Here is a 25,434-nt window from a genome sequence, read left to right as displayed (position 1 = left end):
CTCGCCCCCCTTTCCTGGCCGGCCGGGTAGCGTGCTCGGACAAGGGTCTGGTGTGGACTTGGGGGGAACCCCCACGCCGATTTTTTTCGGCGTTGGGGTTCCCCTTTAAGCCCATTCCAGGCGGCGGAGCCCGCGACGTCTCCTTCGCGGGCCCCGCCTACCTGTACACGCGCTCGAAATGGGCGGACTTTCCGAGCGGGAACAGTCCGCTCATTTCGAAAGTACAGCGGACAAGCCCACACACGGGCGGACTGTTCGCTCAAACACAGTTTCAGCGGACAGTTTTTCGGAATTTCCGAAAGACTTTGTCCGTCCAACTGTCCGCTGAAACTGTCCGCTGAAAGCCCACACACGAGCGGACTGTCCGCCCAAACACTGTTCAGCGGACAAGGTTGGGCGAACAGTCCGCCCGTGTGTACGCGGCCTTAGTGTTTAAAAAAAAATGCAGCTTAGGCTGAAAAACTGACCTGCTATCCAACATTTACAGCTCAAATATGCAGACAACAAATGGCACATATATGTACACATAAAAATTAGACATGAGCAATTAGTTTCGTTCCGAATTTGTTTTTTTAACAAATTTTGACAAATTCTTTATTCCGAACTTCCTCATTTAGAATTTTCCGAATTTCCGAAATTTGGAAAATCGAAAATTAGACAATTTTTAAAAATTTGGAAATTTGAAAATCCCCAAAAAAAAGAAAGAAAAAAAAATGAAATCTCAAAAATTCAAAAGAATGAAAATTAGAAAATGCCAAAAATCTGAAATAACTAATAATAATATATTATTACATTATAATAACTATTAAATTATAGTTATTGGAATTTCCTTTCAAATTTGGCTGTTAGTGAATGTAAAGAGTACGAATTTATCCGAAGTTACGAATTATCTGAAATAACAAATGCCACATCTAAAAGAATGGAACACAACGATCTAATTATAATAAATAACAATAATAATAATAAAACCTTTTTATTATTATTTATTATTTATTTGTTCCATTCCATTTGCTTAGATGGGGCATTCGTTATTTCGTAACTTCAGATAAATTCGTATTGGCTACGTTCACAAACAGCCAAATTTGAAAGGAAATTCCAAAACCTATAATTTTATAATTCAGATCTTCGAATTTCCGATTTCCCAAAATTCGGAATTCGAAAAATTTGGAAATTGGAAATTCAGAAATTGGAAAATTCGGAAATCCAAAAATTCTACATTCGAATTTTCCGGATTTCCGAATTTTCGAATTTCCAAAAAAAAGCAAAAAAACAATTCAAACTAAAACAAGCACATTTTTTGCCAGTGCACGTCTAATAAAAATATTGTATAGAAATGTACTTCCTTAGCGCTTAGTCACGTGAAACGCGTCAGCCGGTGATGCTGTTCCCTTCGATTTGTGCTTTTTTTTTTTATGGTTTTATGGACTTGCTGAAATAAAGTTGATTTTAGTGGATGTGCGGCCAACCAGAAAGTTTTTTTGTTCATTGGAATCCTGGATGCACCTGGTCTGTGTGTTAGTGGAGATGGGAGCCTGACCTAGAGTAGTGTTCACACACATATAAAACAATATTGTTCAATATTAGGTTCACCATCACTGCTCTATAGAGTGTACTTAAAGTGGAAGTAAACCCATCGATTTAAACAGTTAAAAAAAAAAAAGGCACGCCGGGAATGCTAACTGCACATTGGCTGTGCTCTCAGCCAAACTATCAAACCATCCAATGGCTGGTGTCATAACGAATCACATGTGCAGCACCATAGCAGTTGAAGATTAAACAGAGGCAAAGTTGGCAGCTTCCTTGGCTGAAAACGATAGGGGAGTTTACTTCCACTTTAATTAAGAGCGCTAAGTGTCATTTCTCTCTGCTGCTTCATTCCTCTGCTGTCTGCATGAGTCACTTCTGACAAGTTTTCCTGACACCAAGAGAACAATGGTGACGGGGGAGGGACCTCCAGCTGACTGACAGCCTCAGCTCTGTTCCTGTGTGGACCCCCTCTTGTGTCCCTTCCCTCCAATCAGCTGTCAGCATTCTCCTCACTGAGCTCTGCATAGTGTAACTTCAGCTGTCCGCCCCCTTTTTGTTTCTGACAACTTAGACAAGCGTTATAAATTCTGCATTTTGAACAGATGTAGAGAAGACTGCAAATAAACAAGTACAACTTATGTAGGAGAATTGGTTTAATCTCTCAGTGTCCCCCGAGGCCGGTCACTTCTCTGGGTATATGTATTGGGGTTACAACCACTTCCCACCGTCGTTATACGTCGGTACTTTGAAGGGGGATATCGTTGTTATGGCAGCAGCTACCATAACCCCGCTATCCTCGTCTTCAGTGGGCGGTCCTCTACAAGATAAAAAAGTGGTCTCTGAGGTGGATTCGGGTGCCCTCAGCCACTTACCGGAGCCGTCGTCAGCGGGCGATCGAATCATTTCTCCTCCGTGATATGGAGAGGAGTGAGGGGGAAGATGGCCCCCACCCGTCTCCATATCATTGCAGGGCGGAAGCAACGTCAAAACATCACTTCCGCCCATACGTCTTAAAGGGCCATTTTTTTTTTAAGTTACATTTTTTGCATTCTAGTGTAAATATGAGATGTGACGTCTTTTTGACCCCCCAGATCTCATATTTAAGAGGACCTGTCATGCTTTTTTTCTATTACAAGGGATGTTTACATTTCATGTAATAGGAATAAAAGTGACACTTTTTTTTTTTTTTAAAGAACAGGGTAAAAAATAAAAGGTAAAATAAATAAGAAAATAAAAATGTTTAACCACTTGGGTACCGCGCTATTGCAAAATGACGGCAATAGCGCGGACCCACATTTTCGGGACTACGTCTATTGACGTAGTCCCGGTTACGAGCGGCCTGCGCGCCCCCTGAGGGGCGCGCGCGGCGCGCTCTGTGATCGGCGAGTCCGTGAGACTCGCCTGATCACCGATCCGTGTAAGGGGTCGATCCCGACCCCTTATCACGTGATCAGCTGTCAGCCAATGACAGCTGATCATGTGATAAAACGGAGCCGGTAATCGGCTAGTATTCCTCCTCGCGCTGACAGCGCGAGGAGAAAAAAAAAAAGCCGATCGCCGGCGGCCGTGTTCGGGACATCAGTCCCGATCACGGCCAGCAATTTAAACGGACACCTGCCCCCTGCCAGTGCCATCTGCCACCCGCAGTGCCATCCTGAAATAAAGTAAGTGCCCCCCTGTCAGTGCCACCCAGCAGTGCCCATAGTGCCCACAGTGCCACCCAGCAGTGCCCACAGTGCCACCCAGCAGTGCCCACAGTGCCACCCAGCAGTGCCACCCACAGTGCCACCCAAAATCTGCCTCAAAGGTGCTGCACCCCAGTGCCGCCCATCAGTGCCCATCAGTGCCGCCCATCAGTGCCCAGCAGTGCCACCTATCAGAGCCACCTATCAGTGCCACCTATCAGTGCCCATCAGTCCCATCTATCTGTGGTACCTATCAGTGCCCATCCGTGCCACCCATCCGTGCCACTTATCCGTGCCACCCATCCGTGCCATCTTATCTGTGCCCATCTTTGCCCATCAGTGCCGCCTTATCTGTGCCCATCGGTGCCGCCTTATCTGTGCCTATTAGTGCCGCCTTAACTATGCCTATCAGTGCCCACCAGTGCAGCCTATCAGTGCCCACCAATGCAGCCCATCAGTGCCCACCAATGCAGCCCATCAGTGCCCACCAATGCAGCCCATCAGTGCCCACCAATGCAGCCTATCAGTGCCGCCTAATCAGCGCACTTCAATGAAGGAGAAAAATGACCCGTTTGCAAAATTGTATAACAAACTATTAAAACATGATTTTTTTTTTTTTTTTTTTGCATCTTTTTTTGTTTGTTTAGCAAAAAATAAAACTCCGAGCTGTAACTAAATACCACCAAAAGAAAGCTCTATTTGTGGGAAAAAAATGATAAAAATTTCATTTGGGTACAGTGTTGTATGACCGCGCAATTGTCATTCAAAGTGCATCAGCGCTGAAAGCTGAAAATTGGTCTGGGACTGAGGGGGGTTTAAGTGCCCAGTAAGCAAGTGGTTAAAATGCGCCCCATCCTGCCGAGCTCGCGTGCAGAAGCGAACGCATACGTGAGTAGCGCCTGCATATGAAAACGGTGTTCAAACTACACATGTGAGGTATCGCCGCGATCGTTAGAGCGAGAGCAATAATTCTAGCCCTAGACCCCCTCTGTAACTCAACACATGCAACCTGTAGAATTTTTTTTATACGTCACCTATGGAGATTTTTAAGGGTAAAGGTTTGTTGCCATTCCACGAGCGGTCGCAATTTTCAAGGGTGACGTGTTGGGTATCAATTTACTCGGCGTAACATTATCTTTGACTATATAAAAAAAATGGGCTAACTTTACGGTTGTCTTATTTTTTAATTAAAAAAAAAGTGTATTTTTTTTCCAAAACAAGTGCGCTTGTAAGACCGCTGCGCAAATACGGTGCGGCAGAAAGTATTGTAACGACCGCCATTTTATTCTCTAGGGTGTTGGAAACAAAAATGTATAATGTTTGGGGGTTCTAAGTAATTTTCTAGCCAAAAAACTGTTTTTAACTTGTAAACAACAAATCTCATAAAGAGGCTCGGGGGCTTAAGTGGTTATAAGGCTTTGGATATACAGTAGAGTATTTCAAAGAGAACAAAGCTCCATACAGTACACACACGCTGTCTGAGTGATAAACGATGCTGAGCATGTCTAACATGATTTTGGAAACATTTGACGATGACGTAGTCAAGTAAATAAATTATTTTCAAGGGCGCCCATCCCCGCTTTGGTTGATGAAGAAGATTACATCTGGAAAGGATTATGCAAAAGCAGAAAATTTGAAATAAATACTAAAAATGTCAGTTCATGGCTTTACAAGAACAAGAAGACATCTTCTGAAACATGAAGACAAAAGAAAATTCCATTCAGAAGAGACCCTGGAACCCAACCCAACTCCGAGACTCTAAAATATCTGCTGAACAGTCAGGTCTTCAGCAGCAGGAGGTGAGGGCAGTCATTGCTGGGCCCCTGAATGCTGATTGGAGGGCTGTGCGATGAGAACATTTATACAAACATCTAAAATGCTAGATTGTCGGTCTTCAGGGTTTAAGGGAATTACTGTTGAGCAACTTTTGGAGCATCACGGATGTTCCTGAAGTCCGGATCGCAATTTCCTCTACAGCAAAGGATAAGATAATACCCGGGGGTCACATTGCTACTGCAGTTATATGGGCCGGATTTTCCATAAGGCTCGTGCCTCTAGGTGAAAAATGCAATGGGGAAGTCTTTTCATGTACAGATATTGACTACACATGTTTTTTCTTCTCTACATAAGCAGAAATGTAATTTGCACGATCCATGTCAGCATACACTGGGATACGACTATGTTTTAATGAAGGTAACCAGCATTAGTGTGTTTGTAGGCAGGTGTAGTCTGCTTTCTTCACTGCAGGTGGCGCTCAGCCACAGCAGCCCCATAGCTCAACAGGTAGTCAAGAGGAACATGGTTCCCGCTATGGTTCCCTGTAGGGTTGCACCGATACCGATACTAGTATCGGTCCCGGAGTACTTGTACTGGGGCAAATGCACCGATACTTTACCCGATACCTGGGCAGTCATGGGTGATTGGTGGGGGGAGTTACAAGCACCGATCTCTCTGTATAGATTTCTATAAAGCATTTGACAGACGCATCTCCTTCTTTCCCTCCCGCAGCTATCAGCTGCTTTATCAAAATTTATACAGCGAGATTGGTGCTTGTAACTCCCCCTACCACTGCACCATTCACCCCCGACTGTCCCCGTATCCTCCTCCAGTCCCTCTCTGTGTCCTCCAGGCTCCACTGGTCCCCCATCTGTGCACGTCGCTCCCTTCCCCCCTCCGCACACTTCGCTCCTGTGCCCCCTCTGCGCGCTCCGCTCTCGCCCCCCCCTCCGCGCGCTCCCGCCCCTCCTCCATGATTTCCGCTCCCGTCCCCCTTCTGTGCACTCCCTCCCCCCCTTTGCACGCTCCGCTCCTGTCCCCCCTCCGCGCTCTCTGCTCCCGCCCCCCTCCGCACGCTCCGCTCCCATCCCCCCTCTGCGTGCTACGCTCCCGTCCTCACTCCGCGTTCCACACGCGTCCCGCCTCCGCATGCTCTGCTCCTGTCCCGCCTCCACACGCTTCGCTCCCGTCCCGCCTCCACACGCTCCGCTCCCGTCTCGCCTCCGCACGCTGCGCTCCCGCCCCGCCTCCGCACGCTCCTCTCCCGTCCTGCCTCCGCACGCTCCGCTCCCGTCCCACCTACGCACGCTCCGCTCCCGTCCTGCCTCCGCACGCTCCGCTCCCGTTCCGCCTCCATGGTCCTCCACTCCCGCCCCCCCTCCATGGTCCTCCACTCCCGCCCCCCCTCCATGGTCCTCCACTCCCGCCCCCCCTCCATGGTCCTCCACTCCCGTCCCCCCTCCACGGTCCTCCACTCCCGTCCCCCCTCCACGGTCCTCCGCTCCCGTCCCCCCTCCACGGTCCTCCGCTCCCGTCCCCCCTCCACGGTCCTCCGCTCCCGTCCCCCCTCCACGGTCCTCCGCTCCCGTCCCCCCTCCATGGTCCTTCACTCCCGTCCCCCCTCCATGCTCCTCCGCTCCCGTCCCCCCTCCATGCTCCTCCGCCCCCTTTGTCCTCGATCTGTCAGGATGGAGAGCAGAGGAAGGAGCCGGTAAATCTGTCATTTACCGGCTCCTTCCTTTTCCAAATGAACATTCATAGCTGAGCATCGTAAACTATGTTTACGATGCTTCCATTTATGAATGGAGATGAGCCTCTGTCTCCTGTCCATTCATCTCCAGTGCAGCTGAGGCTATAGAGAAAGGGACTGGGGAATCTGTGTCCTGAGTCCCTTTCTCTGTCTCAAAAGGGAAATGTCACCAAAGCCCCCAGACAGGACTGATTTAAAAATAAATAAATAAAAAAAGGAATTGCAATAAATATTTAAAAGGTTACATTGTAAAAATAATAAAAAATAAAATAAAAAACACACTGACGCCTTCCAATCCCCCCCCCCCCCCCCCACCCCCAAAAACAAAACAAAACAAAGCATTGTAAAAAAAAGAAATTGTAAAAAATAATAAAAAACTACTGACACAGTCCTCCACGCATCATTAGTGCTGCATATTAGTGCCACTGTCATGACATTAAAAAAAAAGTATCAGTAATCGGTATCGGCGAGTACTTGGAAAAAAGTATCGGTACTTGTATTCAGTTTGAAAAAGTGCAACCCTAGTTCCCTGGGTCACTGGGGAAGCGATCCAGTAGGATGCCGCCACCCCATGTGACTCTGGCAGCTATCTTGGGCATCTCAAGGCTCTGGTTCCGAAGTTTGGCAATGTATTTGCGAGTTGGTAGAGTAGGGACTGGTACCCCACCTGTCAGGGACAGTACTAGAGGTAGGGAAAGGTTCCTGACAAGGAGGGAAATTGTAGGGTGGCAGCTCCTTTGGTCAACATCCCGCTTGGGCACGAGGTCCGCATTCCACTCTCTTTACAGACGCTGTCAGCCTGGTTGATAACCGCACTGATAGGCAGCACTGATGGGCAGTATTGGGGCTGCACTGATTATCAGTGTAGATGTCCTCTTTCAACACTTGCCAATTACCGGCTCTCTTCTCCTCACGCTCTGACAGTGTGAAGAAAGGAATGCCGATAACCAGCAAGTGTGTTTACATCGTGATCAGCTGTGATTGGACAGAGCCGATTATGGTAAAGGGTCGCTGTGATTGGCCCTTTACCCCAAACTGTGATCAGCTGTGTCCTAAGGATCACAGATTGTACCAGGCGTGCGCCGCAGTGGGCGAGCAGGGGGTGCAGTTCTGGGAGGGAACGTCAATAGGTGGGGCTCTTTTTTTTTTTAGATGAATTGTTTTGTAGGTTTTTCTCTTTTAAATTGTAAAAACTTATTTCAATAAAAATGATATAATTAAAAAAAAAAATAGAACTGGACGACCGTACTGTAGTCATAAATTGGCTATAGCGCTGTTGGCAAGTTTTTGTATATATGGACCAAATTTACCCCCAAAAATCCCTCATCCCCTCCAGATCAAATCTCAGCATTATTTTTGCTTTGCCTTGTTCCTGTAGGTAGAAACAGGTTTCATTACTCCCTGGCTGGGACATCAGCACCAGACGTCTTGCAGGACTATTGCTGGGAGAAGGTATCAGGAGGTCCAATTGCCCCATGTTTGTCCCTCAAGACCTTATAGCTCTTTGCCTACTTATCGGGAATGATTTATCAAAGGCAAATAGACTGTGCACTTACACTCTGCATGTGCAATTGCCCCAGAGATTAGCAAATGAGGGGGGGGGGGGGGCTGTTCTGGCTTCCATCATCCAGTCATGTGCAAGCAAAAATTCATTTTTTTTTCTTTCCTTGCATGCGATTGGGTTTGCCTTTCGTGAAGCTTTGTCTCATTTACTAAGCGCTGAAGCAATTACAAATGAAGAGTGCCCTTGCAAAGTGCCCAGTCTTTTTGCCTTCAATAATTCCACCCCGTAGTGTCTGGGAAGGCTCTCGGGAGTCATCTCATTCAGTGATGACAACACTGCTTGGGATTTTGTGCAGCTGAGCCAGCCTTGCTGGCCAACACCAGAAACGTAGATGCTTGCTAAATTTCTGGCAGGATCAACAGGTATTTGAAACATTTTTAATGCGATAACCATTGGGGAAATGAGCACGTATTAAACCGATCTACTGCACTTTTTTTTTTCTTAGCGCTTTACAATGTAGAGGGGGGACAGCACAAGTACAATACAGTTCAATACAAAAGGGACAGGAGGCCCTGCTCATGGAGCTTACAATCTAAAGGGTGATGGTACAAAAGGTAATAGCTGCGGGGGATGGTCTGATGGGGGTGGCTCGGGTAAGCTTCCCTGAATAAGTCAGTTTTCAGGGTTTGCCTAAAGGTGGAGAGGGTAGGAGCTGATCGGACATACCAGGCTGAGCGGACATACCAGGCACACCAGTGGGTAGCGGCACCGCTAACCCCGCCTGCTGCTCTACACTGATCTGTGCCTCTTGGGTCTCGCAGAGGTGTCCCTCACCAGAGCGGACCAAAGTCGCCTCTTCCTCGTCTCAGTTTACATCCACACAGGAGGAGCCGGAGAGACACACACCGCTGTGTATATCCATCCGCATGGTTCTGAGGTCTGTACACTTTACTATATGTAGATGGACATGTGCTATGGGAGGGGAGAGGGGGACCTATACTAATGGGGTGGGGTCTGCACTGAGAGGGGTCTATACTGAGGGGGGTCTCTATACTGAGGGGGGTCTGCACTGAGGGAGGGTGTCTATACTGAGTGGGGGTGTCTGCACTAAGGGGGTGTCTATACTGATGGGGGGGTCTGCACTAAGGGGGTGTCTATACTGAGGGGGGTCTGCACTGAGAGCGGTGTCTATACTGAGGGGGCGGGGTCTGCACTGAGGGGGCTGTCTATACTGATGGGGGGTGTATATACTGATTGGGGGGTTTGCACTGAAGGGGGGTGCCTATACTGGTGGGGTGAGGTCTGCACTGAGTGGGTGTCTATACTGATGGAGGGGGTCTGCAGTGAAGGGGTGTATCTATACTGATGGGGCGGGGTCTGCACTGAGGGAGATCTATACTGATGGGGGGGATTTGTACTTAGTGGGGGATTATAGTTGGCGGAGGGGGGGTGACACCAATTTTTTCCGCACCGGGTGACACCAACCCTAGTGACGCCACTGGTGAGGTGGTAAAGGACATACAAGACTAAGGCTGGCCATACATTATACAATTTTCTTGTACATCTTTCCTTTAAATTTACCAAAAGCATATTATATGAGGTCACACCTAAACACTTTCAATTTGTATGCAGTCAGCCAGGCCCTTGAACTACATAGTTGAAGGTAACCCTAAAGGATATTGAATAAGAAAATTGTATAATGTATGGCCAGCTTAACTTGGTAAATGTAGACAATAGCAAAGCCTCCAGAGGACAGGCTGAGGTCTGAATGAGGATCTCCTCTCGGGGCCACAGGCCCAACGTATTTTATATGTATCAGCCGGGGAGTTGGGGGAAGCACCCCAGGCCTCAAACCCATCGTTCCCTGAAGGCTTCACCCACTACAACCCTTAATATAGATTGTACCTTCTCTGCTGCTGGGTCTCTAACCCTGCTGGCTCTGGGGGTTCCTGTAATTCTTCCTCTGGGTCTCCTGTTTCTGCAATAACTAGATTGTCCATCTTGTTATTTTCAGCATCTTGTGTTGATATTTCAGCCTTCTCAACATTTCCATCTCCGTATTCCTCTGAGGAGCTGGAGTCCTCGCTCGACGTGGTTTCATAGCTAAAGGCAACATAGCAGATTAAAAGTCAAAGTACAACTAGAAAAAAAAAAGACAAAAAAACCCACAAACTCCCGTCTTCAGTCTGCATCTGCTGTATATTTTCTTTTACAAATTGTGCCGCATTTGCACCAGTTTTGCTGTAAAACTGGTGAAAATGAAAATGTAAAACAAAATAAAGAATTTGATGAAATAAAATGTACAAATTAGAAAACTCTATTAACACATGTAAGTATTTTGTAATAACAGCTTTCTTTTTATATCATGGTATAATAAACATTATTTATCAAAAAAAACTAGCGTTCCCTAATCTTTGGAGGAAAGAAATAATAATATTATATATATATATATATATATATATATATATATATATATATATATATATATATATATATATATATATATATATATATATAAATAAATACAGAATTATGATTTTTTACATAATTCTGACTTTGAAACTCAGAATTCTGTAAAAAAAAAAATTTTAAAACTTACAATTCAGACTTTCAATTCTGTAAAAAAAAAAAAAAAATTCAAAGTCATAATTCTGTATTTTTTTATTTTTTTTTATAATTCCATACTTCCATACTAATCTACCCAATACAAAAAAAACAAAAGAAATGGGCTGCAAACCAAAATAATTGTGTTCCCACAACTGAAAATAAATTTTTAAAAAAATTAAGAAAAAGTGTAAATACAGTAAATTGAACAGTGTCAAAAAAAGTGTAGAAATGGCTTCTCCATTTCTAATATTTATCAAAAGAAAAATCCTTGTGCATGTCTTTTAGAGGCAATGCATCCCCTTTAAAATACATTTTTGGCCATGAAGCAGATCAGTAATTGCATAATGTAAAAGTCTGCCAGTGTCAAGATTAATGTTACATCGTCTGACTAAATGGGTGCGGACATCCTGAATAATTATCTCCAGTGTCCCAAAATGGATCAGTGTCCAGAGCTTCCTCCTTCCTTCACCTTTCCGATGTTAAAATGATTGTAAAAGGTCCAATTTATTTTTTAAATAAAAACATGTTATACTTACTTGCTCTGTGCAATGGTTTTGCACAGAGCAGCCCTGAACCTCCTCTTCTGGGGTTCCCTGCCCATGCCCTCCATTCCTCTTCTTCTCCTTCTGTCCCCATAGCAAAGCGTTTGCTATGGGGGGGGGGCAGACGTGCATGCTCTATCCCGAGCCGAGCTGTGTGCATCTATAGACACACGTAGCGTAGCTCGCCCCCCCCCCCCACGTCTCGCAGGCTTTGACTGACAAAAGCAGGGAGAGAAGAGAGGGTGGCGGGAGAAGAGCTGCTGCAGACGAGCACAGTTTTGGATTTAGATTGGGCTCAGGTAAGTGTTTAACCACTTCAGCTCCAGAAGGATTTTCCCCCTTCATGACCAGGCCATTTTTTGCGATACGGCACTGCATCACTTTAATGGACAATCGCGTGGTCGTGTGATGCTGTACCCAAATAAAATGTATGTCTGTTTTTCCCCACAAATAGGGCTTTCTTTTGGTGGTGTTTGATCACCTCTGCGGTTTTTATTTTTTGCGCCATAAACAAAAAAAAGCATAAAATTTTGAAAAAAAAAAAAAAAAAACTTTTTGCTATAATACATATATAAATTTATATATATATATATATATATATATATATATATATATATATATATATATATATAAAATAAACAAATTTATTCATCGGTTTAGGCCGATATATATTCTTCTACATATCTTTGGTCAAAAAAATCCCACTAGACGTATATTGATTGGTTTGTGCAAAAGTTATCGCATCTACAAACTATAGGATAGATTTAGGGACTTTTTTTTTTAACTAGTGATGGCGGCGATCTGTGATTTTTAGCAGGACAGCGACATTGCGGCGGACAAATCTGGCCCCAAATGACACTTTTTGGGGACCAGTGACATTATTACATTCTATAAAAATGCACTGATCAATGTACAAATGAGACTGGCATGCAAGGGGTTAACACTAGGGGCGATCAAGGGGTTAACTGTGTTCCCTATGTGTATTCTAACTGTAGGGGGGTTGGGCTGCCAGGGACATGACAGAGATCACTGTTCCCAATCGCTAGAATGGGGGATTGTGGAGAATTTGTGCTGGGAGGGGCATTTGGAGTGGGGGGAGAGGATTTGTGCTCACAGGGGAATTTGGAGGGGTAGAGGATTAGTACTAGGGAGGGGGGACATTTTTTTTAGGGGGCGGGGTGGATATGTGATGGGCGCATATGTGGAAATGAGAGGATTTGAACAGGGGGGAGGGGGGGCAAAGATTCGTGCTGGGAAGGGGATTTCAGCAGGGGGCAGATTTGTATGGGGGGGGCATTTATGTTTAGAGGGTAAGCATGCAGATTGGTGCTCAATTTCTTGGGGGGGGGGACTTTTGCTGACACATAATGCTCATATTTCTTTGGGGGGGGGGGGGGGGTGGAGAATTTGGCATGTTTGCCCTGGGCTCTAGACCAGTGGTTCTCAACCTCAGTCCTCAAGTACACCACAACAGGCCATTTTTCTTAGATAAAATAGCTGTCCAAAATACCAAGCCATTGACTCTGATTTAAAGCACCTGTGCAAGATATAGGAAAACCTGCAAACATGGCGTGTTAGGGGTACTTGAGGACTGAGGTTGGGAACCACAGCTCTAGGTGGGAGAGTTGGGACCGGGCCACACATGTTTTGTATGGGAAGCAGTCACAGGCCCCAATTCCAAGGAAAGTCTCCATGTTAGAAGACCCGGGCCTAACAATGCCACCGGCCTGCGAAGTAGACATCACTAAATACTAAGGATCAACTTGTTGCAGATGCATTCACAGAACGCGTTCAAATGTTTCAGATAGAATACCAACTAGAGCCCCAGAATCCATAATGCCCACCATTTATCATGATTAGTTAAAAGTACAGAACACAGCAAGACTTCAGGATTTAATTAGATCAGGAGGGGCAGCTCATTAGTAGAACACTCTGGACAACATCTCCAAGTCCTCCGAGCTGGAAGTTATAAATCACATCAACAGAAAAGCTGGCTGAAGTTAAAAAACAAAACAAAAAAAACAATCTTTGTAGAATTATAAACCAACCAAAAACTATATGTAAAACAAAAATCATGCCTATGCGTGGGTACATTTTGGGTGGGTACATTTTGTGAAGAACTCCAGCTTTAACCACTTCTCCCTGAAGACTATTTCCATCATGTTTTCTATGCTAGAATGTTTATTTTTTTCAAGTTTGAAGAATTATGAAAAGTGAACCCCCTTTTCCAGCCTTCTTTACCACCCCGTGTACTTTTACTGCGGCAGGGCGCCCGCTCTGCCCTGGATCGTGTACCTAGTACGTGATCTGCCACTTCCAGGTAGGGGACGCGCACGCCACCAGGGCTCTGCTGTGATTAGACAGCAGACAGATGTCCAATGGATGTTTGCCGGCACCGGCTGATCGTCTAGGTCAGGGGTCTCCAAACTGCAGACCGAGGGCCAGATGTGGCTCTTTGCTACCCTTTATCCGGCCCCTAGGGCACTATTCCTCCCACTGACACCAACAAGGGGGCACTATTTCTTTCACTGATACCAATGATGGAATACTATTCCTCTTACTAATGGGGCACTACTACTACTCCTACTGACCACCAACCCTGAGGCCATATTTATTCTCACTGATACTGGGCTCAGGACATTTTCTGCCCCCCGCTGGCCACAATCCAGCCCTCCTAAAGTCTGCAAGACAATAAACTGGCCCTTGGTCTGAAAAGTTTGGGGCCCCCTGGTCTAGATCAGGGATCTCCAAACCTTCTAAACAAAGGGCCAGTTTACTGTCCTTCAGATTTAAGGGGGGCCGGACTGTGGCTATAGGGAGTAGAAAAGGTCCCAATGTCATTAGAAATAAACAATTCCCCCTCATTGATGTCAGTAGGGAAAATAGCGTCCCACCATTGTTGTCATTGGGAAGAATTGTGCCCCATAACTGGTGTCATTGGGCCCCACTGTTGGTGTCCTTGGGAGGAATTGTGCCCCATCTTTGTCGGGGGGGGGGGGGAATTATGTCCCATTGCTGGTACAAGTGGATAAAAATAGTGCCCCAAGGGCCGCATAAAAGAAAGCAAAGGGCATCTGGCCCCCGGGCCGCAGTTTGGAGACCACTGGTCTAGGTGATACACAGAACGGAGCTCTGCATATGTAACCAAGGCAGAGCTCTGTTCTGTCCGCGGGGGAAGCCATGCATTTTCTATCCCTGCAAAGCAGGGAATAAAATCCATCACTTCCCTTAGTAAAAGCACCTCACATAGTGTACACAAACACATGTCAGGCACACACTTAACCCTAGATCTCCCCCTCCCTCTCTGAAATCTTCTGGGACACGTCACAGGTCCCAGAAGATTGCCTGGCCCCTAAGAGCGCAGCGTGACACGCACATGCGCAGTGCCCACCCGGCTGTGAGGCCGCAATGCTTTGGGCGGCCGCATCGCTAGGCAATGGGACAGGTGAGTGTCTGTTTTATTAAAAGTCAGCAGCTATACTTTTTGTAGCTGCTGACTTAATAAACTTATAAACAAATAGAACTCTGCTTTAATAAACAAAGATTGAAAAAAAAAGTAACCCAAAACTATTATTTTTCTACAGTAATTTTCACTGCAATTACTATGTAGGCAACAATTACCCCCGCCGCCCAAAAAAAACAAACAAATGATGATTTTTATTCATCGTCAACACTCCATTTCAATATTTGTGTTTGGTTAACCAGCTGCCGTCATTATACTGCGGCAAGGTGGCACAATCTCGCGAATCGCCGCAGCTGTACATCGGCTCGGGAACTCACGTTTGTGGGGGGCGTGCACACTCCCATTGGCCAGCGGGAGAGCCAATCAGTAGGTCCAGCAGACTCGATGTCCACCGGCCACTCACAATCGTTCCCTGCAGTGACAGAACGGGGATCTACCTGTGTAAACAAGGCAGATTTCTGTTCTGACAGGAGAGATGTCTTTCTGCTATGGTATGTTTTCCCAGTCACACAGTCCCCCCATACAGTTAGAACACAACTGCAGGGAACACATTTAACCCCTTGATCGCCTCTGATGTTAACCCCTTCCCTGCCAGTGTCATTAGTACAATAACAGTGCATATTTTTAGCACTGATTACTGTAATAATGTCACTGGTTCCCCAAAAAAGTGTCAAAAATGTCAGTTAGGTGTCCGATCTGTTCGCCGCAATCCTGCTAAAAATAACTGATTTCCGCCATTACTACTTTTTTTTTTTAAGAATATAAAAAATCCCATAAATATATGCCCTATTTTGTTGACGTGATAACATTTGCACAAACCAATCAATATTACGCTTATTGCGATTTTTTAAAATATAGCAGAATACATATCTGCCTAAACTGATTAATAAATTCATTTTTTTTAAATTTTTTATTTTTTTTGGAAATGTTTTATAGCAGAAAGTAAAACATGTTTTATTTCTTTTTAAATTGTCGCTCTTTTTTTTTTTGTTTATAGCGCAAAACAAAACAAAAAACGCAGAGGTGATCAAATAACAGCAAAAGAAAGCTCTATTTGTGGGGGAAAAAAAAGGAAGTCGATTTTGCTTGGGTGCAGCGTCGCACAACCGTGCATTTAAACCGACGCAGCGCCGTCTCACAAAAAATGGCCTGGTCAATAGAACCAGGAAGTTGGTAAATCCTTCCGTGGCTCAAGTGGTTAATGTCCCTGTAGAAAAAAAAATAAAAATAAAAAATGTTTGCGCAATTAAGTAGCAGAGATTTGTAAATAGCGCTCGTCTGGTCTGGCCATCTTCTCAGGACACGTTCAATTTTCTCTACCTTGCTGAGCCTCTAGCATGCAATCAATGGAAACAAAGTTTTACTGAGAGTCTCCGATCTGATGCTTACCCACCATTGACCCCAACAAACTGGAGATTCTTCTTAGCTCGAGCTTCTGCGCTTGAACTCGAGCGTCCGCTATTAGTCTTCTTCTTCATAATTGACTTCAGGCTGTTTATGGGGGACGTTTCTGTATAAAAAAAAAGTCATAGAGAATTCATTAGGACATAATTAAACTTAATGACTTGAGTGATGGATATCTTAGAAAACGGGCAAACTCATGATGGCCATTTACAAATTTGTCATTGGGTTTTTTTTTTCTTAAATTCATCTTGGTTAAGCAGAAAAAAAAAGCAGTTGATTTCGCTGCATCTATTGTGACTTTCTTCCCTAAAAGGAAGTTGCTGGCAAGCTGCGTCTCGGCACAGCTGGGGATGACATTTGTCAGAATACACATAACACAAGAGGACGCAGGATGCCGCAGGCACATTTCCCGTCTTCTAGGTGGGTGTGTAATGTTCTGTCATTTTCAAGGCAAGTGGAGATAATCTAATTGTTGGGCACAATACAAGTAGGGCAACTGCAATAAAAAAAAAAATAAAAAAAAAAAAGGAAAAAGAAAAAAATGTAACAAGACAGTAGCACCAATATTGGGTCAAAGTACCCAACCCACAGCATAAAGGGCCCAAGTAACCACTGTATATGATGGGCTCTAAAAAAAAAAAAAAAAAAAAAAAAAAAAAGGAAGGTCTTAGCAGGTTCGGGCAGTTGTAGAGAGCACAGACCTTTGGGTTTAAAGACTGCTGTTTTAACCACTTACAGACCGCCGCGCGCCAGAGCTGCACGATTCTGGCCAAAATGAGAATCACAATTTTTTTTTGCTTAGACTAAAAAGATCACGATTCTTGCAACATAAAATCTTTCACATTATACAAAAAAAAAAAATGGGCTAACTTGTTGGATAGTTTTTTTTTTTTTTTTAAATTCATTAAAGTATTTTTTTCCAAAAAAATTGCATTTAAAAGAGCGCTGCGCAAATACAGTGTGACGTAATATATTGCAACAACCACCATTTTATTCTCTGGGGTGTCTGCTAAAAAAAATATATATAATGTTTGGGGGTTCTAAGTAAAAAAAAAATGAAAAAGGTTTAGTGTTTAAGTGGTTAAACTTTTTTCAAGTCTAGTCCATTAACAAATTGTTACAATGTTTATACTTAAGTTCAACTGATAAAGAATGTTTTGATTCTTGGCAGACTGCCCAGTTTTTCTCTTCCTTTCTTTTGAGGTCTGTGGCTTCAGAAGAGCAGAGAGAATTCTTTGCATAGAAATAATTGTGAAACACTTTAGTCAAGATCGCGATAACAATTCTTCACGATTAATTGTGCAGCTCTACCGCACGCCGGTGTACGTCCTAAATTTGAAGGGGAATATCGTGGTTATGGCAGCAGCTAGCTGCCATAACCCCGGTATCCTCTTCTTCGGCCGGCGGCCCGCTTTCCGATAATAGTGGTCTCTGCGGGGGATTCACCACAAGATTACTTTTATCTGCGGCGGGAGAGGGCCCCCCCCTCCCGTCGTTCTCCGGTGCCCTCTGCCGCTGCTGACGGCTACGGTAAGCGGCAATCAGATCCTTCTCCTTCCTGGGTATGGAGATGAATGAGGGGAAGATGCCCCCCACCCATCTCCATATCATAGCTATTAAAAGGGCAATTTTTGTTTGAATTATTTTAAATTACATTTTTCTTTTTTTTGCATTTTTGTGTAAATATGTGTTCATGCTTTTTTTCTATTAGAAGTGATGTTTACATTCCTTGTAATAGGAATAAAAGCGACACATTTATTTTTTTGAAGAACAGTGTAAAAATAAAAAATAAAAGGTAAAATAAAAATGAGAAAAAAAAAATTCAAATTTTTTAAACACGTCCTGTCGAGCTACGCATATGAAAACGGTGTTCAAACCGCACATGTGAGGTATCGCTGCAAGCGTTAGAACGAGAGCAATAATTCTAGACCTAGACCTCCTCTGTAACTCAAAACATGCAACTTATAGAATTTTTTCAACGTCGCCTATGGAGATTTTTAAGGGTAAAAGATGTCGCCATTCCACGAGCGGGCGCAATTTGTAAGCGTGACATGTTGGGTATCAATTTACTCGGCATTATCTTTCACAATATAAAAAAAAATAATGGGGCTAACTTTACCGTTGTCTTATTTATTAATTCTAAAAGGTGTATTTTTTCCAAAAGAAGTGCGCTTGTAAGACCGCTGCGCAAATACGGTATGACAGAAAGTATTGCAACAACCGCCATTTTATTCTCTAGGGTGTTAGAAAAAATCATTTATAATGTTTGGAGGTGCGAAGTAGTTTTCTAGCAAAAAAATAAACAGTTTTTAACTTGTACACAACACATCTCAAAAAGAGCTCTCCCCTCCCCCCGTGTATCCACAGCAAAGACTGATGCAAGAAGGGGGAATGAAGGGATCAAAATGATTCCCATGAATTCAGACATTGTGGCAACAAAAATTCCTTAGATAAACAGGCATAAAGAAGGCAGTTCAGCCGAAGGACCAGCAGAGTGCCCAGAGGAAGGTTTGGATTCAGAGTGGGGGCAACTGTCCGGACTGAGAGTACTAATGTCCTCTGGGAGTGACTACCAGTCCACCCATCCCCCACCCCTAGAGAATACTTCCCAATTTTCTGAGATGGGAATGAGGGACGCCTATCAGCAAAAGCATGCAGGCACCGGACACGCCCCCTTGCCACGCCCCCTTAAAGGAGAATTGTAAAGAAAAACAAGATTGGTTAAACACACAAGTGCTTTTTTTTTACCACTACTATCCCTTTATATTGGACTTTTGGAATTTACAAATGCAGCAATTTAGAAATCAGATGAAAGGTTTAGCTCTGGGAAACACTTTTTGATAGATAAAAAGTGCATTTTATATACAACTATATGGATCAGACCAAATCAGGGACAGTCCCTCGAAATCAGGGACAGTTGGGAGCTATGCGCTGAGTCAGTGCTAGTGGGGACCCCTTGCTCCTTATTATTTACCAAGTGAGTTGCAAAAAGTATCCCCTGATACCGGCATGTTTATTCTGGCAGGGTCTAGGAATGGTCCTCCAAGGGTCAGCCGAGGAGTCAACTGTCCAGAAGCTGCAGAAGTATCCACAGTGGCGATGGAGCAGCCAGGAATCTTGATAGAAAAATCATTTAAAGAAAGAATGTCCACATAAAAGATCTTCCTCATGCAAAAGAGCTGTACTGGAGGACCCTGATGTAAGGGGGGGCTCTCTGGGGACCCTGATGTGAGGGGGGGGCTCTCTGGGGACCCTGATGTAAGGGGGGGCTCTTTGGGGACCCTGATGTAAGGGGGGGTAAGTAGTCACTGACTGTTTCATAATTGGTAAGGTTGAATAAAGACATTAGTCCATCCAATCCAACCTGTGTAGGTGTATGTGTGTTCATGGTGTTAATCATTTCCCTTATCCCTGTATGTTGTGGTCACCAAGATGCACATCCAAGAGTCTTCTAAAACTATCAATACTTCACACTGACATCACCGATTGTGGAAGAGAGATGTTAATGAAATTCAAGGTAGGCTGTGTGTAGAAAAGATAAATGGATAATGAGCTTTTCTCTGCAAATGATTGTGCTGCGGTTTGTACGTGTCTTTTAGACTCTCGTGTCTGCAGAGGCGGCTCTTTAATTAGGCAAATTAGGCGATTGCCTTAGGCCTCGCCCACAGGAAGGGCCTCGCCATCGAGCGATTGCCTAATTTGTCTCTGAGGTGTTGTGCTGCACTGTCTGCTGCTGTGTGGAGTGTCTCTCAAACGGCGGGGTGAGCGAGCGGCGGGCGCGCTGCACACAGCTGCAGACAGAGTGAGCTCCGCGGCGGTGGATGAGGGGGGTGATAAGAGTATGTCCGACTGTCTAATATGCATGGCTTAGGCTGCCTGTGTGTCCAATAGCAGCAGCGCTGTCCTCCGAGTCCTAGCCCTTCCTTCCCCTAACGGCGGCCCCATTGCATGCCGGGAATTGTAGTTCTCCCACAGAGCACAGGCACATAGACTTTAACATGGCCGTCTGGTGCCTGTGCTCTGCAGAGACTACAACTCCCAGATTGCACTGCAGGGCAGAGCTAGAACATCATGTGTTGCTTCTCCAACTGAGTCCTGCTGCCTTTACCAATTTGTCACCAAGGCGAGGAGCAGGATCATCAGGTACAGTTTATATATAGGTTTTTCATATATATATATATATATATATATATATATATATATATATATATATATATATATATATGAAAAACCTAACAACAATGCACCCCCACCAAATCTAAGAGTCCAAAGGCCATATTAACTCTGCATTGACAAGACAGTTTTATTTTCACACATTCTAAAAATAACTTTTCATCTGCTTTACTGAGGATGCTTTACAGTGGCTGTGTTTGATGGCATGGTGGCTGCAATTGATGGCACAGTGGCTGGGTTTAATGGCACAGTGGCTGCAATTATTGAGCACAGTGGCTGCGTTTGATGGCACAGTGGCTGCATTTGATGGGCACGGTGGCTGTGTTTGATGGCACAGTGGCTGCGTTTGATGGCACAGTGGCTGAGTTTGATGGGCACAGTGGCTGCGTTTGATGGCACAGTGGCTGCGTTTGATGGGCACAGTGGCTGCGTTTGCTGGCACAGTGGCTGCATTTGATGGCGCAGTGACTGCATTTGATGGGCACAGTGGCTGAGTTTGATGGCACGGTGGCTGCAATTGATGGCACAGTGGCTGCATTTGATGGGCACAGTGGCTGAGTTTGATGACACGGTGGCTGCATTTGATGGGCACGGTGGCTGTGTTTGATGGCACAGTGGCTGCAATTGATGGGCACAGTGGCTGCGTTTGATGGCACAGTGGCGGCGTTTGATGGCACAGTGAGTGGCTGCGTTTGATGGCGCAATGACTGCATTTGATGGGTACAGTGGCTGAGTTTGATGGCACGGTGGCTGCAATTGATGGGCACAGTGGCTGAGTTTGATGGCACGGTGGCTGCAATTGATGGGCACAGTGGCTGAGTTTGATGGCACGGTGGCTGCAATTGATGGGCACGGTGGCTGCAATTGATGGGCACAGTGGCTGCATTTGATGGGCACGGTGGCTGTGTTTGATGGCACAGTGGCTGCGTTTGATGGCACAGTGGCTGCATTTGATGGCACAGTGGCTGCGTTTGATGGGCACAGTGGCTACGTTTGATGGCGCAGTGACTGCATTTGATGGGCACAGTGGCTGAGTTTGATGGCACGGTGGCTGCAATTGATGGCGCAGTGGCTGCATTTGATGGGCACGGTGGCTGCATTTGATGGGCACAGTGGCTGAGTTTGATGGCACAGTGGCTGCAATTGATGGGCACAGTGGCTGTGTTTGATGGCACGGTGGCTGCTTTTGTTGGCACGGTGGCTGCGTTTGATGTCGCAGTGGCTGCGTTTGATGGGCACAGTGGCTGCGTTTGATGGCACAGTGGATGCGTTTGATGGCACAGTGGCTGTGTTTGATGGCGCAGTGGCTGCATTTGATGGGCACAGTGGCTGCAATTGATGAGCACAGTGGCTGCGTTTGAGGGCACAGTCGCTGCGTTTGAGGGCACAGTGGCTGCGTTTGAGGGCACAGTGGCTGCGTTTGATGGCACAGTGGTTGCGTTTGATGGCACAGTGGCTGCGTTTGATGGCGCAGTGGCTGCATTTGATGGGCACAGTGGCTGAGTTTGATGGGCACAGTGGCTGCAATTGATGGGCACAGTGGCTGCGTTTTGGCACAGTGGCTGCGTTTGAGGGCACAGTGGCTGCGTTTGATGACACAGTGGCTGTGTTTGATGACACAGTGGCTGCGATTACTGGCACGGTGGCTGCTTTTGATGGCACAGTGGCTCCTGTATCATTGTCCGCCCACAGTCTCTGACCATTTCCTGTATCATTATCTGCGCACAGTATCTGACCATCTCCTGCATCTTTGTGGCATGATTGTCTGTCAGCACCCTGTCAGTGGCTCCAACTTTTCATACCGTGTTAGCCAGGTAAGAGTTTGCTTGTTATTACCATAATAAAACCGTCTCCTGTATCATTGTCTCTGCAAGTCTCTGACCGTCTCCTGTATCCTTGTCCACACACAGTCTCTGACCGTCTCCTGTATCCTTGTCCACACACAGTCTCTGACCGTCTCCTGTATCATTGTCCACACACAGTCTCTGACCGTCTCCTGTATCATTGTCCACACACAGTCTCTGACCGTCTCCTGTATCATTGTCCACACACAGTCTCTGACCGTCTCCTGTATCATTGTCCACACACAGTCTCTGGCCATCTCCTTATTCATTGTCCACACACAGTCTCTGACCATCTCCTGATTCATTGTCCACACACAGTCTCTGACCATCTCCTGTATAATTTTCCGCAGTCTATGACCATCTCCTGCATGATTGTCTGTCAGCACCCTGTCAGTGGCTCCAACGTTTGATACCATGTTAGCCAGGTAAGAGTTTGCTTGTCATTACCATAATAAAACCATCTCCTGTATCATTGTCCACAGTCTCTGACCCTTGCCTGTATCATTGTCTGCACAGTCTCTGACCGTCTCCTGTATAATTGTCTGCATAGACTCTGACCATCTCCTGTATCATTGTCCACACACAGTCTCTGACCATCTCCTGTATCATTGTCCACACACAGTCTCTGACCATCTCCTGTATTATTGCCCGTACACAGTCTCTGACCATCTCTTGTATCATGGATGTGAGGTCGGTGACTGTCCTTTAGCTGGATTGGACTGTCTCTTAGCTGGGCTGTCTCTTATCTGGGACTGTCCCTTAGCTGGATTGGATGGGTCGGACTATGTCTATCAGCTGGGTTGGACTATGACTATATCCCTCAGCTGGGACTGCTCCTTAGCTGGATTGGACTTGTTGCATTAAACAGGTTATGTTTTAGAATATGTTGTAAAATTACTTTTTTTTTTGTTTTATACTTTGTTGACAAATTAATTTCACATTTATGAGACAGCACAAAGGATAATGAGTAGGCAGCTGCACAATTTGATCTATATCTGTGTGCGTGTAACATATATACCCACCCACCCTATGTTTAATGATATTTGATTAAAGAATAATTGGCTAGAGAAATTTATAGAAACGGTGAATTCATAGTTCATAGGAATTAAGTTAATATATGCATTCATACAGTTAATTTTTATCATTTTTATAATATTTTTCCCATTATGGGCGTGAGTGGGGCCTCATGTCTAAGTTTTGCCTAAGGCCTCAGAAAGTCTAGAGCCGCCTCTGCGTGTCTGGCATAGTAATTAAAGCATATTTTTTTTAACCACATATATACTGCGACAGAGAGACCCTATTGCACGAAACGACGTACAGGTTACACTGTTTTGTGAACGAGATACTGTAGCCACGCACGTGCTGCCGGAGGTGCGGGCTCATGCCCGCTGCACTGTGGAGGAGCCGATGCGTGGGTCCGGCGACCATTCTGTCCGCCAATCACCCGCTCCTCAGAGAGGCAGAATGGGGATTTACCAGTGTAAACAAAGCAGATTCCTGTTCTGACCGGAGAGTACAGAGTGATCGTCTGTTCCTAGTAATCAGGAACAGCAATCGCTCTGTACTCCCAGACAGTCCCTTCCCCCCACAGTTAGAAACACCTCCATGAGACACGCTTAACCCCTTGATCGCCCCCCCCCCATTGTTAACCCCCTTCCCTGCCTGTGTCATTTATACAGTGATCAGTGGCTATTTTTAGCTCTGATCACTGTAATAATGTCACTGGTCCCAGAAAAGTGTCAAAAGTGTCCGATTTTGTCTGCCACAGTGTTGCAGTCCCGCTAAAAAAAAATGTTGATCACCGGCATTACTAGTGAAAATAAATAATAAAAAGGCTATAAATCTATCCCCTATTTTGTAGACGCTATAACGTTTGTGCAAACCAGTCAATATACGTTTATTGTGATTTTTTTTTACCAAAAATATGTAGAAGAATACATATTGGCCTAAACTGAGGAAAAAAATTGCTTTTGTTAATACAAAATGCAGATATTTATTATAGCAAAAAGTACAAAATATTGTGTTATTTCTTCAAAATTGTCGCTTTTTTTGTTTATAGCGCAAAAAATAAAAAACTGCAGAGGCGTTCAAATGCCGCCAAAAGAAAGCTCAATTCGTGGGAAAAAAAGGACGTCAATTTTGTTTGGGTACAACGTCGCACAACCGCGCAATTGTCAGTTAAAGCGACGCAGTGCTGAATCACAAAAAATGGTCTGGTCATTCAGCAGCCAAATCTTCCGGGGGGCTGAAGTGGTTAAACAACTATGACCATCACATACAAAAACGCTGTCTGAATTTTTCTAAATCATACCCAACTATTTTTGCTTTCTTTAAAGTGGTAGTAAGCTTATAATATATAAGACCTGTCCTTTTAATTAAAGAGGTCATGGTGGTTCGGTAAGTAGGCTAGTGGCTACTTCCCTTTATCCACCGGGTGTCCCTTGTTTTTCCATGATCGTTTCCAGTGGCGACGGTGTAAAGATCCAAATTGCTTCAAGTGTTTTATGGACACTCTTGCTATTTAATTCATTGGGACATTTGCTATCACTTTGCACTTTATGTATTTTATATAAGATACCAGTGCCCTATATGTACTATTAAGCATTTTTTGCACTTTATTTGCCACGTTGTATTGTGGTTTCACTTTTTATTGTTTTGTCTCTTATACTATACAACCCTTATAATAAAGCTTACCTGTAGGTAAAATGAATATCTCTGAAACGTGCCCCGTTTAGGAGATATTCTAGCGTGCAGCAGCCAGTGACAGATGTGCTCTGAAGGAACGGCCTGTCCGTGCCGTTCCTTCAGAGCTGTGTGCCGTGGCCCTGACTCCCGTGGCCCATGGCACATTTTTACAAGAAATTACTACTGCTTTAACCAGTGGCGCCTGGTGCTTTCTTTTTTTTTGGGGGGGTGCGGCAAACTAACCCCCCCCCCCGCCAGGTCTGCACTTATCCCATCCAGGTCATGGCTTCCTCGGCTTCTCCTCCCGGCTAATCCAGTCTTAAGATCTGCCTCCTGTCCTGATTGGCCAGGAGAAGAACCCGGAAGACAATAGTGAATAACAAGCGGGTGGGTTCAGGGGGCTCTGTGCCCGAGCCCAACCTTTTTAAAGCTAACTAGAGCCTCGGGCTCTAATCATGTGCTTAAAAAAAAAAA

General features: G+C 45.1%; 1 protein-coding gene across 1 annotated transcript in view; it reads right to left on the bottom strand.

The window, feature by feature from the left end:
- Positions 1-25,434, bottom strand: part of KANK4 (KN motif and ankyrin repeat domains 4) — a 275,239-nt gene that overhangs the window by 69,399 nt on the left and 180,406 nt on the right. Inside the window, exons 4-5 of the mRNA XM_077450577.1 lie at positions 16,244-16,364; positions 10,148-10,345 (exon numbers count right to left, since the gene is read on the bottom strand). Coding sequence (XP_077306703.1) covers positions 10,148-10,345; positions 16,244-16,364 — 319 coding nt within the window. The remainder of the gene's footprint in view (positions 1-10,147; positions 10,346-16,243; positions 16,365-25,434) is intronic.

Source organism: Lithobates pipiens, unplaced genomic scaffold, assembly GCF_037356315.1.
Source record: "Lithobates pipiens isolate NorthernLeopardFrog02 unplaced genomic scaffold, aLitPip1_a1.2 Scaffold_23, whole genome shotgun sequence".
In the NCBI taxonomy this organism is placed as follows: Eukaryota; Metazoa; Chordata; class Amphibia; order Anura; family Ranidae; genus Lithobates; species Lithobates pipiens.
The sequence above is the reverse complement of the archived record's forward strand: the minus strand, read 5'-3'. Positions and strand labels throughout refer to the sequence as shown.